At 55.5% G+C, this 13732-nt stretch overlaps 2 protein-coding genes across 2 annotated transcripts; both read left to right on the forward strand.

Annotated features, from left to right (window-relative positions):
• Positions 1 to 810: 810 nt before the first annotated feature.
• LOC139155945 (uncharacterized) lies at positions 811 to 6687 on the forward strand. The gene is made up of 6 exons (XM_070731324.1): positions 811 to 1209; positions 1314 to 1389; positions 1529 to 1649; positions 4869 to 4926; positions 5361 to 6063; positions 6452 to 6687. Exons 1-6 carry the CDS (start codon positions 811 to 813, stop codon positions 6685 to 6687), a joined length of 1593 nt encoding a protein of 530 aa, XP_070587425.1.
• Positions 6671 to 13531, forward strand: LOC139155943 (avidin-related protein 1-like). The gene is made up of 4 exons (XM_070731322.1): positions 6671 to 6843; positions 7248 to 7449; positions 12818 to 12938; positions 13407 to 13531. Exons 1-4 carry the CDS (start codon positions 6736 to 6738, stop codon positions 13438 to 13440), a joined length of 465 nt encoding a protein of 154 aa, XP_070587423.1. The 5' UTR covers positions 6671 to 6735; the 3' UTR covers positions 13441 to 13531.
• Positions 13532 to 13732: the final 201 nt, after the last annotated feature.

The following is a 13732-nucleotide window of genomic DNA, read 5'->3' on the forward strand; positions in this document are numbered from 1 at the left end:
ATTTTGGTCACCCCACTAGAAAAAGGACGTTGAAACTCTAGAGAAGGTACAGAGAAGAGAAACCAGAATGACCAAGGCATGTGAAGAGAGGTTGCTGGAACTGGGCATGGAGAGTCGAGCCAAAAGGAGCGCCAGAGGGGACATGATAGCAGTATACAGGCACTTGAGGGGCTGCCACAGAGAGGAGGGGGTCGTACTGTTTTCCAAAGCACCAGAAGGCCAGACCAGGAGCAACGGATGGAAACTGACCAAGGAGAGATTCAACCTGGAAACAAGGAGGAACTTCCTGACGGTCAGAGCGATCAACCAGGGGAACAGAAGTTTCCTGCAGAGGTTGTGAACACCCCAACACTTGACACATTCAAAAAGAGATTAGACTGCTCTGTGGCTGGGGGTGGCGTAGGGTTGGACCTGATGACCTGCAAGGTCTCTTTAAACATACGTACGTACATACATACATACATACATACATAAATGGCCCTAGCAAAGTTTCCCTTCGGGAGAGGCCGGGGACAAAGGGGCGGGGCTTAGAGCGCTGGCGGACCAATGGCGGGACAGGACCACCGAGAGAGACCGGCCGAAGGAGGAAGGATGCCCGGGTGGGCTCAGCCATGGTGGATCACGGGCCCCCGAGAAGAAGTGGCCCCCAGACCCCCCTCTGTGGCTCCAGAGCCAGCCAGTCCCACAAGCCCCCGCCCGGCCCCTCCCTGCTGCGGGCGGCAGCTCCACGGGGCGTGTAGTGGCCCAAGCGGGGCTTTATAAGGGGGCGTCCCGCCCGCGGCTGGCCAGTCTGGATTCCCGAAGAGCAGCATGGCGACAGGCACCGGGGCGCTTCTGGGGCTCCTCCTGGCTTTCCTGCTCGGCTCCTCGGGCACCTCCGCCGAAGCCCGGAACTCGGAGTGCTTCGCCCCGTGGCAGGTAAGAGGCGGGGGGGTGGAGGGTCCCGGCCTCCCCCGTGCAAAGCCCCTGCCCGCTCCCGGGCCCTGCTCAGAGGACGCCGCTGCCTTGGGGTTGGTGGCCACCCCGGGTCCCGTCCCGCTCAGCGCCAGAGCCCCGGAGCCTCAGAGCCCCCGAACCTTCTCCCACGGGAGTTTTCAAATACCTGAAGCAAATGGGGCCACCACCTGCCAGCTTCTCCACCTGTTGGGCAGCCTGGCTCGGCCACCACCTGCTTCCTCCCCCTCCCCTTTTGTGCGTCTTGGCCAGCAAGTGGGTGATTGACCGCAACACCACCATGCAGATCAATGGCGTCAACCAGACGGGGGCGTTTAGCGGCATTTTCGCCCCTTCCCATCCCGCCTTCCCCACTGCAGGGCATCCAGGACGGGGCGGCCCAGCGTCTCTTCGGCCTGGCCATCAGCTTCAGCTTCACCGGCAGCGCCGCCCAGCGTTTGGACGGGTAAGAAACAGAATGGGGGGGAGGCGGCAGGGAACCGGGTGGCCCCGGGCAGTCTGTGCCATTCCCAGGCCACACCGGTGGGGACTGTACCCCTCCTGCAACTGAGTCCCTGGGCAGTTCCCCCCGCAGAGGCCGTGGCCATCCTAGTGGGCCAGTGCTTCATGGACGCGGAAGGGAGGGAGGAGCTGCAGGCCACCTGGATGCAGTGTGAGGCCGTGGAGTCCATGAAAGAGGATTGGGGGACAACCAGGTAAGGCAAAGCAGGGGCTGAACTGCTGTGGCCCCTTAACCAAAAGGCTGCAGCAATGGCTCCCCTCCTTCCAGGGAGAGGCTGCCCCTTCCCCCACGAAGGACCCCAGAGGAGCCTTTGGGGAGCTTCCTTCGGTCCTTCTCGGGGACAGGCAGTTGAAGTGCGGTTTGGGTGGCATCACAGCCTGGTCAGACCACAGCTGGCAACACTCTGACAGCTGTTGAGGGGGAGGAAGGAGTGTGGTGGGTGTGGGATGGGATGCTCAGAATGGGGGGGGAGGAAGGCAGCAATTATGCCACCATGAATTTTGACATTTTCCTCTTTCCTGCTTCATTGTAGCATTGGCATGGTGACTTTCCACCGCACCAACTGGGAGGGTGAAGAGAGCCAGGCCTCCGTGGTTCCTGCCTTGGGGGGGGGGGGAGCCTTCCTACCATAGTTCCCTCTAAACTGAGCGGTGAGCAATCGCTCACTTAAAAATCATCATCAACTCAGAGTTTTCCAAACCTGCCCAGAAGCCGAGAGGGAAAGAGTGAGAGGGAAGGAGAGAGAGAGGAAGAGAGGAAGAGAGAGAAACAGATAGAAAAAAGAGAGGAAGGAAAAGAGAAAGAGAAAGAATGGGAGTAAGGAAGAGAGAAAGAAAATCAAAATCTAGTTTGAAACTAGCTCAACTATTTAAGTGGCATTTTGATATTGATAGAGTTGCCCTATTATGAGCTCACTGCTATAGACACACAGTCCGGTATTTTATTTTGAAATTCTCTGAGGCAAAACAGGGTGGGTTTTTTATTTGTTTGTTTGTTTGTTTATTTATTTATTTATTATTTCTGTGCTGCCCAGTCCCGAAGGGACTGCCGCTCAGACACTATACTTTTCCGCCCCCCCCCCCAAAATTAGAGGGAACACTGCTTCCTACCCCACCCATCAGCCCCCCTTCTCTAATAAAATCTTTTCCTCAGCAACGTCAGCCTCCCTACTCTTTCGGAAACTCCCTGGGGGCCAGTCTGGAGGCTTCCCGGAGATACTGGGTAGGACCCCTATCTGGAGGGAGGGTCGACTCAATGCCAACTCTGGGTTTGGCCTCTCTCCTTACCTCCACCACGCAGCCTTTGCCCCTGAAGACCTTTGCAGCTAATGCACTGAGGGTCTATTCATTTATTAGCAGATAATCAATTGGGTTTTTGCAGATGAGCAATGAATCGGCTTCACCCAGAGCTGGTCCATCTTAATTACGTGGTCATCTCAATGCAGGCGTTGTTAGAACCAGCAGTTATCTAACACCCATTTCGACACTTACCTGAAGCAGCCCAAGAGGCTGACCACAAATAAACAGTTCAATAAAAGGGATGTGGATTTGAGATCATGCAGAGGAATTTTGCAAGTGGGCCTGGAGTGTCACAAGGAAAGGGGAAGGGGCATCTTGCTTAAGCCTTGGCCAAGAATCAAGGTCTGAAAGCAAGACGCTCCATGGTAGCACCTCAAAAAACAACTCAAGAACTGGAGAGCTTATTTTACTTATTTATTAAATTTTTAGCCCACCCACCTCAGTAATGCAGTGACTCCGGATGGCTAACAATGGAATGAAAGTTAAGACGTGCTAAAAAGAACTGAAAGTAGAATAAAAAGATTAAAAGTTAAGAACAAAGACCATGGGCAGCCTGGGGGTGAGAATCTTCTCTACCCCATCAGACCCCCCCCCCCCAAAAGTGAAAGGTTGAGGCCCAACTGGAACAGTTGCTGATAGAATAGAATCCTTTATTGGCCAAGAGTGATTGGACACACAAGGAATTTGTCTTGATGCAGATGCTCTGTGGACATCAAAGAAAGAGACATTTGTCAAGAATCACGAAATACAACACTTAATGATTGTCATAGGGTCAAATAAGCAACGAGGAAACAATATTAATAAAAATCTTAAGGTTACAAGCAACAAGTTACAGTCAAACAGTCCTAAGTGGGAGGAGATGGGCGATAGGAATGATGAGAAAAAAAACTAGTAGTAATAGTAGTGGACTTAGTAAAATGTTTGACAGTGTTGAGGGAATTATTTACTGCTCTTGTGTCTGTTTGTGTTGATGTGCTGTGCTCTGTAGCGACGTTTTGAGCATAGGAGTTGAAGCAGTTTATGTCCATGGTGCGAGGGGTCAGTCAATATTTTCCCCGCCCTCTTTTTGACTCATGCAATCTACAGGTCCTCCATGGAAGGCAGATTGGCATTGTTTTTTTCTGCAGTTCTGATTCTCCTCTGAAGTCTGTGTCAGTCCTGTTCTAGAGGAGCAGATGACGGACTCAATGGTTCCTTGTAGAACTGGATCAGCAGCTCCTGGGGCAGTTTGTGCTTCCTGAGTTGGCGCAGAAGGAAACAGAAGGTAGTACAAGAAGCAATGGGCGGAACCTCACCAAGAGGAAATGCAATCTGGAAATAAGGAAAAACTTGGGACTGGGCGGCATAGAAATAAATAAACAAACAAACAAATATATAAATAAATAAACAAACAAACAAATAAATAAATCCCTTCTTTTTTATTAAAAGAAATTAATAATTAAAAAAACCCAAAATCCATTACTATTAAAACTAAAACAACCAGCAAAACTATTAATAAAAACAGGTGAGGGCTGGGTTTTTTTCTCTGTTATTATTTAAGTGCTTTTACCATATGCTTTAAATCAAGAGTCACTTCTCTCTCTGTTTCTCTCTCTTTCCTGTCATTCTCTGCCTCAATCATTTTCTCATCTCTCTTTTTTTCTCCTCTTTTTTCTATCATTTCTCTCTCTCTTCCTTCCACTCTTCTCTCTCTCTCTCTTCCTCTCTCACTCTCTTCCTTCCTCTCTCATATCTCTCTCTCTTTCTTTCTTTCTCTCTCTTTCTCTCTCTTGTTTTCTTCCTCTCTCACTCTCTTCCTTCCTCTCTCATCTCTCTCTCTCTTTCTCTATCTCTCCCCCTCTTTCTCTATATCTCCCCCTCTTGCTCTCTCTCTCTTTTTCTCTCTTGTTTTCTTTCTCTCACTCTTTCTCTCTCTCTTGCTATCTCTTTCTTCCCCCCCTTTTTCTCTCTCTTTTTCTCACTTTCCCTCTTCGCCGGGGAAGGTTTTTCTTACTTTGAATGTTCCGAGCGGGCTGGCAGGGATGGGGAGAGCACGAGCCGGCCGGCGCGCCCAACATTGAAAATCACTTTTGCCGGGCCCCGCTGTGAGAACGCCTGCCCCGCCTCTCCTGCAGCCCCCTCGCTGAGAGCCCGGGGTGGACGTTCCTGCTGCGGGAGGAGCTGCGCTCCAAGGTGGGAAGCAGAGAAAGAGAGGCGGATCGGGCGGGGGGGCAGCGGCGAGTAGCCAGGGGCGCGAGGGGGCTAGAGGTACGGAGAGGGCGGGGGCGGACGCGTCTCCGTGCGCGTGCGCGGGGAGGGCGTTTTGGGTTGCACTGGCGCAGGCGTGCGGAGCCTACAGCACACAACGGTGCTGGGCACACTGACTGCTGTGGGCGCCAGGGGGCCGGCACACGGTGATGGGCCAAAACCGCCCCCCCATTTTTCAATTTGGCCGGGCCCCTGACGCCAGTACCAGTAATACTGGCCTATCGGCGGCCTGCTGCGCGAGGGACGTCTCTCTGTGTGTCTGGGGGGGGAGGCCCCCGGGTGCCCCAGGCCCCTCACCCCGCGCCACGCCCAGCCCCCCCAATTCGCTTCACTGCATCCGCAGCCAAAACCACCTCAAGGAGCGCCGGGGAAAGCGCTCGCGGGGCCTGCCGGGCCGGCGGTCGTCTCAGGCGAAGCGGCTCCCGCCTTTGCACCACAAGCCGCGCAGCCCAGCGGCAGAAAGCCCGTCGGTGGCTCTGCGCCCTCCGCTGGACGCAAAGCTGCCCCAGGGAGGAGCGGGTTCCGTCGAGTGGCGGCCCAGGCTCCGTCCCCTCGAGCCCCGCCCCACCGCCTCCCGCGCTTCTTGTGTCCGCAGAGCCAGCATGGAAGCGGAACCCACGGAAGCGGCGGCCTCGCTGCCCCCGGCGGTGTCCTGGCAGGCGGCCGCGGCGGAGGAGGCGGAGGACGAGGCGGCTCCCAGCAGCACGTCGCCCACGGCTCGGGAGGTGGAGGAAGAGCTGATCCTGCCCGCCTCCACCTCCCCGGGGAGCGGCGAGGAGACGGTCCCGCCGACGTCCAGCTCCTTGGAGGGGGAGGCGGAGGACGACCGCCCGGAAGCCTCCTCGTCCGAGTGGCCGGAGCCGCGGAGCGCCAGCCCCAGCGAGCCCTCCTCCGCGCCGCCCGACAGCTCCCCGTTCACCTTCTCCTCGTCCTCGCCGCTCTCCTGGAAGGCGCCCTCCGACGGGCTGCAGCGGCGCCTGGACGAGGCGGAAGGCCGCGCGGAGCAGCCCGAACGCGCGATAGTCAAGAGGAAAAGCCCGCCGGCCAAGAAGGCCGCGCCAAGTCAGTGGGAGTCGGCCGGGGCGGCGAGTGGGCCGGCCGGAAGCGCAGACGGGCCCGGGGCTGCAGGCGGGCGGGGGATGTCGAGGAGAGAGCGCCGGGGCTGTAGCTCTTGGTCCAGAGGCCGGCTCCCTTCGGCCGTCCAACTGGGCCCTGGCCGCGGAAGAGCGGGGCGGGGAGGCAGGCAGCGAAGCGGAGGGTCCCTGTCCGAGGCTCCGGCCCAGACAACAGGCGTCCCCTCGCCTCCCCCCCCCAGTAGGGAGCTCTGGTCGGAGGGCAGCGGGGGGGTGGGGCGAAGGCCCCTCCTGGAGCAGCTGACGCAAAGCAACGGGGAGGCAGGAGGTGTGTATGTGTGCGTGTGGGGCTTCTGAGGCGGCTGCTCTCCCCATAGAGTACACGGTGAGGACCATCACGCCGGCCGAGAAGGAGGAGCTGGTGTCGGTGGCCAAGGCCATGCACCGCGAGAGGTTCGCCAGGAACGTCAAGGAGCTCTTCCACCTGGAGAAGGAGGCGGCCCTCAAGTCCCCCCGTGGAGCTGCCGCCCGGCCCCTCCCTGCCGCCAGGGGTGTGGGGAAAGGCGGGCGGCAGCTCCACGGGGCGTGTAGTGGCCCAAGCGGGGCTTTATAAGAGGGCGTCCCGCCCGCGGCTGGCCACTCCGGATTCCCGAAGAGCAGCATGGCGACAGGCACCGGGGCGCTTCTGGGGCTCCTCCTGGCTTTCCTGCTCGGCTCTTCGGGCACCTCCGCCGAAGCCCGGAACTCGGAGCGCTTCGCCCCGTGGCAGGTAAGAGGCGGGGGGGGGCCCTCCCCCGTGCAAAGCCCCCGCCCGCTCCCGGGCCCTGGTTAGAGGGCGCCGCTGCCTCGTGGTTGGGGCCGCCCCCGGTCCCGTCCCGCTCAGCCCCGGAGCCCCCGACGGGCGGGCGGGCGGACGAGGCTGCGCTACTCTGCCGCCGGGGCTGCTGCTCCCGCTCGCTGGGCCGAGGGCAGAGCGACCTCGATCGGCGGAACTTTGGGATGGGCCGACTCTGCCGCCCCCTCCCGGCATGGGAAGCCCGAGGGGGGAATCGGGCACGTGGGCACAGGGGGAGGTTTCAAATCCCCGGAGAAAATGGGGCCAGCGCTGCCAGCCTCTCCCCCTGTTGGGTCGACTGGCTCGGCCGCAGCCCTTGCCTGCTTTCTTTCCTCCAGTGCGTCCTGAGGGGCAACTGGACGAATGACCTCAACTCCACCATGCAGATCAACGGCGTCAATAAGGCGGGGGTGTTCAGCGGCAGGTACCTAACGGCCGTCTCGGACACTCCCGGATGCATCCTGCCATCCCCGCTGCAGGGCTTCCAGCAACTGACGGACCAGCTCCTCTTTGGCTTCACCGTCAACTGGACCTTCTCTGGTAGAGGCCTTCATGACCTGGAATGGGACCAATAGAATGGAAGGAGGAGGGAGGGAACCTAGTGGGTCTCCCCTTCCTTGGGTGGCCTCTTGCAGATTCTGTCATTTAATAATAATAATAATAATAATAATAATAATAATAATAATAATAATAATAATAATAATACAAACAGCAACAAAACAACAACACCGAGGTGGAAGGGACTTTGGAAACCTGCCTGGGATAAACATAGATCCAACCTAAGATAAAATACAGGAAATAGTATAAGGGCAGACTAGATGGACCAGGAGGTCTTTTTCTGCCGTCCATTTTCTATGGTTCTATGGTTCTAGTCCAACCCCCCTGTTTAGGCAGGAAACCCTACACTACTTCAGATAGATGGTTATTCAACCTCTTTTAAAAAACTTCCAGTGTTGGAGCCTTCACAAATTCCGGAGGAAACCTCTGTTCCACTGGTTAATTGTTCTGTCAGGAAGTTTTTCCTTAGTTCTAAGTTACTTCTCTCCTTGTTTAGTTTCCACCCATTACTTCTTGTTCTTCCCTCAGCTGCTTTGGAGAATAGTTTGACTCCCTCTTCTTTGTGGCAACCAGAAAGACATATTGGAAGGCTGCTCTTAGGTCTAACCTGGTCCTTCTTTTCATTAAACTAGCCATGCCCAGTTCCTGCAACCATTCTGGTTCTTCGTACATTTTAGCCTCTAGTCCCCTCGTCCTCTTTGTGTGGCTCTTCTCTGCACTCTTTCTAGAGTCTCAACATCCTTTTTGCATTGTGGTGACCAAAACTGAATGAAGGATTCCATGTGTGGCCTTATCAAGGCCTTATAAATTGGTATTAACCCTTCTTGTGACCTTGATTCTCTCCCTCTGCTGATGCAGCCTAGAACTGTGTTGGCTTTTTTGGCAGCTGCTGCCCACGGCTGGCTCCTATTTCAATGGTTGTCCATTAGCACTCCAAAATCCCTCTCACAGTTACTACTGTTGAGCAACTTCAAGAGACAACTTCAAGAGACGCTGAGAGCACCGAGGCACCCTGAGAAGCACCAGGTGAGAGAGAGCAGCTGTGAAGTGGGCAGGCTGGAGAGGCTTCCAAGGAAGGGGGCGTGCCGGACGGGGACGTAGGCGTCTCTCCACAACTTCAAGAGACGCTGAGAGCACCGAGGCACCCTGAGAAGCACCAGGTGAGAGAGAGCAGCTGTGAAGTGGGCATGCTGGAGAGGCTTCCAAGGAAGGGGGCGTGCCGGACGGGGACGTAGGCGTCTCTCCACAACTTCAAGAGACGCTGAGAGCACCGAGGCACCCTGAGAAGCACCAGGTGAGAGAGAGCAGCTGTGAAGTGGGCAGGCTGGAGAGGCTTCCAAGGAAGGGGGCGTGCCGGACGGGGACGTAGGCGTCTCTCCACAACTTCAAGAGACGCTGAGAGCACCGAGGCACCCTGAGAAGCACCAGGTGAGAGAGAGCAGCTGTGAAGTGGGCATGCTGGCGAGGCTTCCAAGGAAGGGGGCGTGCCGGACGGGGACGTAGGCGTCTCTCCACAACTTCAAGAGACGCTGAGAGCACCGAGGCACCCTGAGAAGCACCAGGTGAGAGAGAGCAGCTGTGAAGTGGGCAGGCTGGAGAGGCTTCCAAGGAAGGGGGCGTGCTGGACGGGGACACAGGCTGAACTGCACAGACCTAGGACACCAGGATGCCAAATCCTCTGGACTGGCACAGGAGTTCATGGCCACCATGACAACCATGGACCTGACTCAAGTAGTACAGGGTCCGACTCACGAGGGTGGGCACGCACCCAACATGGTATTCCTCTCTGAGCAATTGAGTAATGGTCTGAGACTAAGGGGCTTAGAAGTGTTGCCTTTGTCATAGTCCGACCATTTTCTACTACAGCTTAACTTCCTGGCTCCAATCCTTCCCCGCAGGGAGGCGGAACAGATTAGGTTGTTCCGCCCCAGATGCCTGATGGACCCTGAGGGCTTTCAGAAGGCGCTTGGGGTTATTCCAGATACACTCGTCCACAGCTCGGCAGAGTCTCTGGCTGAGGCCTGGAACAAGGCTGCAGCGGCGGCCCTTGACCGAATTGCGCTGTTGCAACCACTCCGCGGCACTAGACCCCGTAGAGCCCCATGGTTCAATGAGGAGCTCCGGGAGTTGAAACGCCAGAAGAGACGTCTAGAGACGCGATGGAGGAAGAGTAAAAGGGGACCAGGGAAAGGGACGGCATACAAATCGAACAAATAAATAAATAAAGTAAGTCCGAATCCGATCAAACATTTGTAAGAGCTTTTATTAAGACTTGCAAGATGCGCGTATCATGCCGCCTTGATTGCATCAGCGGAATCCCACCCGGCCGCTCTGTTTAGGGTGACCCGCTCCCTTCTTAATCAGGGGGGAGTTGGGGAGCCCTTGCAGAGTAGTGCCGAGGAGTTTAACACGTTTTTTGCTGATAAAATCGCTCAGATCCGGGCCGACCTCGACTCCAATTGGATAACAGAGTCGACTGACAACTAGTCAATCGAGGTGACTGGGGCACGTACTTGTCCATCTGTCTGGGAAGAGTTTGATCTGGTGACATCTGATGAAGTGGACAAGGCCATTGGAGCTGTAAGTTCGGCCACCTGTTTGCTGGATCCGTGTCCCTCCTGGCTGGTTTCGGCCAGCAGGGAGGTGACACGGAGCTGGGTCCAGGAGATTGTCAACGCTTCTTTGGGGAGGGGGTCCTTCCCGGATCCATACAAGGAGGCACTTGTGCGCCCCCTCCTCAAGAAGCCTTCCCTGGACCCAGACATTCTCAACAACTATCATCCAGTGTCCAAACTTCCCTTTAAGGGGAAGGTTGTTGAGAAGGTGGTGGTGCTCCAGCTCCAGCGGTCCTTGGAAGAAGCCAATTATCTAGGTCCTCAGCAGTCAGGATTCAGGCCCGGCTACAGCAGGGAAACTGCTTTTGTCGCATTGATGGATGACCTCTGGTGGGCCCGGGACAGGGGTTTATCCTCTGTCCTGGTGCTTCTTGACCTCTCAGTGGCGTTTGATACCATCGACCATGGTATCCTTCTGCACCGGCTGGAGAGGTTGGGAGTGGGAGGCACTGTTCTTCAGTGGTTCTCCTCCTACCTCTCCAGTCGGTCGCAGTCGATGTTAGTGGGGGGTCAGAGGTCGACCTCTAGGTTGCTACCTTGTGGGGTGCCTCAGGGGTCAGTCGCCTCCCCCCTGCTATTTAATATCTACATGAAACCGCTGGGTGAGATCATCAAAGGGCATGGGGTGAGGTATCATCAGTATGCGGATGATACCCAGCTTTACATCTCCACTCTATGTCCAGTCAGCGAAGCAGTGGAAGTGATGTGCCGGTGCATGGAGGCTGTTAGGGTCTGGATGGGTGTCAACAGACTCAAGCTCAACCCTGATAAGACGGAGTGGCTGTGGGTTTTGCCTCCCAGAGACAATTCCATCTGTCCGTCCATTACTCTGGGGGGGAATTACTGACCCCCTCAGAGAGGGTCCGCAACTTGGGTGTCCTCCTCGAACCACAGCTCACATTAGAGAAACATCTTTCAGCTGTGGCGAGGGGGGTGTTTGCCCAGGTTCGCCTGGTGCACCAGTTGCCGCCCTATCTGGACCGGGACTCACTGCTCACAGTCACTCATGCCCTCATCACCTCGAGATTCGACTACTGTACTGCTCTCTACATGGGGCTACCTTTGAAAAGTGGTCGGAAGCTTCAGATCATGCAGAACGCGGCTGTGAGAGCAGTCATGGGCTTCCCTAGGTAAACCGATGTAACACCAACACTCCGCAGTCTGCATTGGTTGCCGATCAGTTTCCGGTCACAATTCAAAGTGTTGGTTATGACCTATAAAGCCCTTCATGGCATCGGACCAGAATATCTCCGAGACCGCCTTCTGCTGCATGAATCCCAGCAACTGGTTAGGTCCCACAGAGTTGGCCTTCTCCGGGTCCGGTCAACTAAACAATGTCATTTGGCGGGACCCAGGCGAAGAGCCTTCTCTGTGGCAGCCCCGGCCCTCTGGAACCAACTCGCCCCAGAGATCAGAATTGCTCGCACCCTCCTTGCCTTTCGTAAACTTCTCAAAACCCACCTCTGCCGTCAGGCATGGGGGAATTGAAATATCTTCCCCAGGCGTATATAATTTATGTATGGTGTGTTGTGTGCATGTTTTTAAATTATGGGTTTTTAACTTCATATTATTAGATTTGTATTGTACAGTGTTTCTATCACTGTTGTGAGCCGCCCCGAGTCTACGGAGAGGGGCGGCATATAAATTTAATAAATAAATAAATAAGGTGCCACCTATACTGTATCTGTGCATTTTGTTTCTCTTGCCTAAGTGCAGAACCTGACTGTCTCCACCTTTGAATGTCATGGTGTTATGTAGCGTCCAGTGTCTAAGTCTGTCAAGATCCTTCTGTATTTTGTGCCCGTCTTCTGGAGTGTTGGCTATTCCTGTCAGTTTGGTGTCATCTGCAAATTTGATGAGTTCCCCATCTATCCCCTTGTCCAAGTCCTTGATGAAGATGTTGAAGAGTCCTGGGCCTAAAACGAAGCCTTGGGGGACTCCACTTCACACATCCCTCCATGGAGATGCAGTTCCGTTGAGCACTATGTGTTGACTGCAGTTGGTCAGCCAGTTTTGAATCCATCTGGTGGTGTTGCTGTCCATCCCACATTCTTCTACTTTATCTAACAGTAGGTTATGGTCTATTTTGTCAAAAGCCTTACTAAAGTCCAAATAAACCACATCGACAGCATTCTCCTAGTCCGCTAATTTGGTCAGTTTTCCAAAGAATGCTATAAGATTAGACTGACATGATCTGTTTTTGACAAACCGACGTTGGCTTTTGGCGTCTTCTAGGGTTTTTTTCTTCTAGGTGTTCATTGACTCGTTGCTTGTTTATCTTTTTCAAAATCTTGTCAGGTATTGAGGTCAGGCTGATGGGTCTGTGGTTTCCTAGATCTATTGTTTTTCCTTTCCTGAAGATGGGAACTGCATCCGCTCTTTTCCAAATCCTCTGGCAGTTCCCCTGGTGCTCCTGGACCTCTGAAAGAGAGTTCGGTGGTTCTGAGGTCTCGTCTGCCGGTTCCTTCAGAACTTTGGGGTGTGATCCATCCGGTCCTGATGACTTGAACGCGTCTAGGGTGTTCACAGGTGTCACTTACCCTTTTCTTCCCTATTTTAACCTGTGTTTTCTTTGTGGAGCTGGTTTTGATAGGCTGGGCTATTTCTTCCCTTTGTGTAAAGACAGGGGCAAAAGGCCCCCTCCCCATTAGCTGGAGCTGCCCAAAGACTCAGGGGTGCATTGGTGGGAACTGTACCCCTCCCCCAATTGAGTCCCTGGCCGATTCCTCCCTCAGCCTCCACCACCGTCTTTGTGGGTCAGTGTTTTGTGGATGGGGACGGAAGGCAGCTGCTGAAGACCTCCTGGCTGGAACGTGCGGCCGTGCAGTCCATGCAAGGGGATTGGAGGGCAACCAGGTAAGGCAAAGCAGGGGCTGAGCCGCTGTGGCCCCTGGCTTGAAGGGCCCTGGGAGTCTCTTCGGACACCCCTCCCTTTTCTCTCCTCCCCCACCCCAAAAGGGGCCCTTGGAAGGCTGCACCAATGGCTCCCCTCCTTCCAAGGCCCGTTTCAGCACCCGGGGCTGAGCAGCTCCCATGGGGGGGGGAGGCTGCCATGTCCAGGTCCCTTTCCTGCCCCTCCCCCCACGAAGGACCCCAGAGGAGCCTTTGGGGAGCGTCCTCGGGCACCTGTCAGTGACAGGCAGTTGAAGTGCGGCTTGGGTGGCATCACAGCCTGGTCAGACCACAGCTGGCAACACTCTGACAGCTGCTGAGGGGAGGAAGGGGGGTGGGGGTGGGGGATGGGACGCTCAGTCTCTGTGTGGAGGGGGGCAGCAATCATGCCACCATGAATTTTGACATTTTCTCTTTCCTGCTTCATTGCAGGGTTGGCACAAACACTTTCCACCGCACCAACTGAGAGGGTGAAGAGAGCCAGGCCTCCGTGGTTCCTGCCTTGGGGGGGGGGAGCCTTCCTACCCCACCCATCACCCCCCCGTCTCTAATAAAATCTTTTCCTCAGCAACGTCAGCCCACCTGCTCTTTCGGAAACTCCCTGGGGGCCAGTCTGGAGGCTTCCCGGAGATACTGGGTAGGACCCCTATCTGGAGGCAGGGTCGACTCAATGCCAACTCTGGGTTTGGCCTCTCTCCTTACCTCCACCACGCAGCCTTTGCCCCTGAAGACCTTTGCAGCTAATGCACTGAGGGTCT

The sequence above is a fragment of the Erythrolamprus reginae genome, unplaced genomic scaffold, assembly GCF_031021105.1.
Source record: "Erythrolamprus reginae isolate rEryReg1 unplaced genomic scaffold, rEryReg1.hap1 scaffold_149, whole genome shotgun sequence".
Taxonomy (NCBI): domain Eukaryota; kingdom Metazoa; phylum Chordata; class Lepidosauria; order Squamata; family Dipsadidae; genus Erythrolamprus; species Erythrolamprus reginae.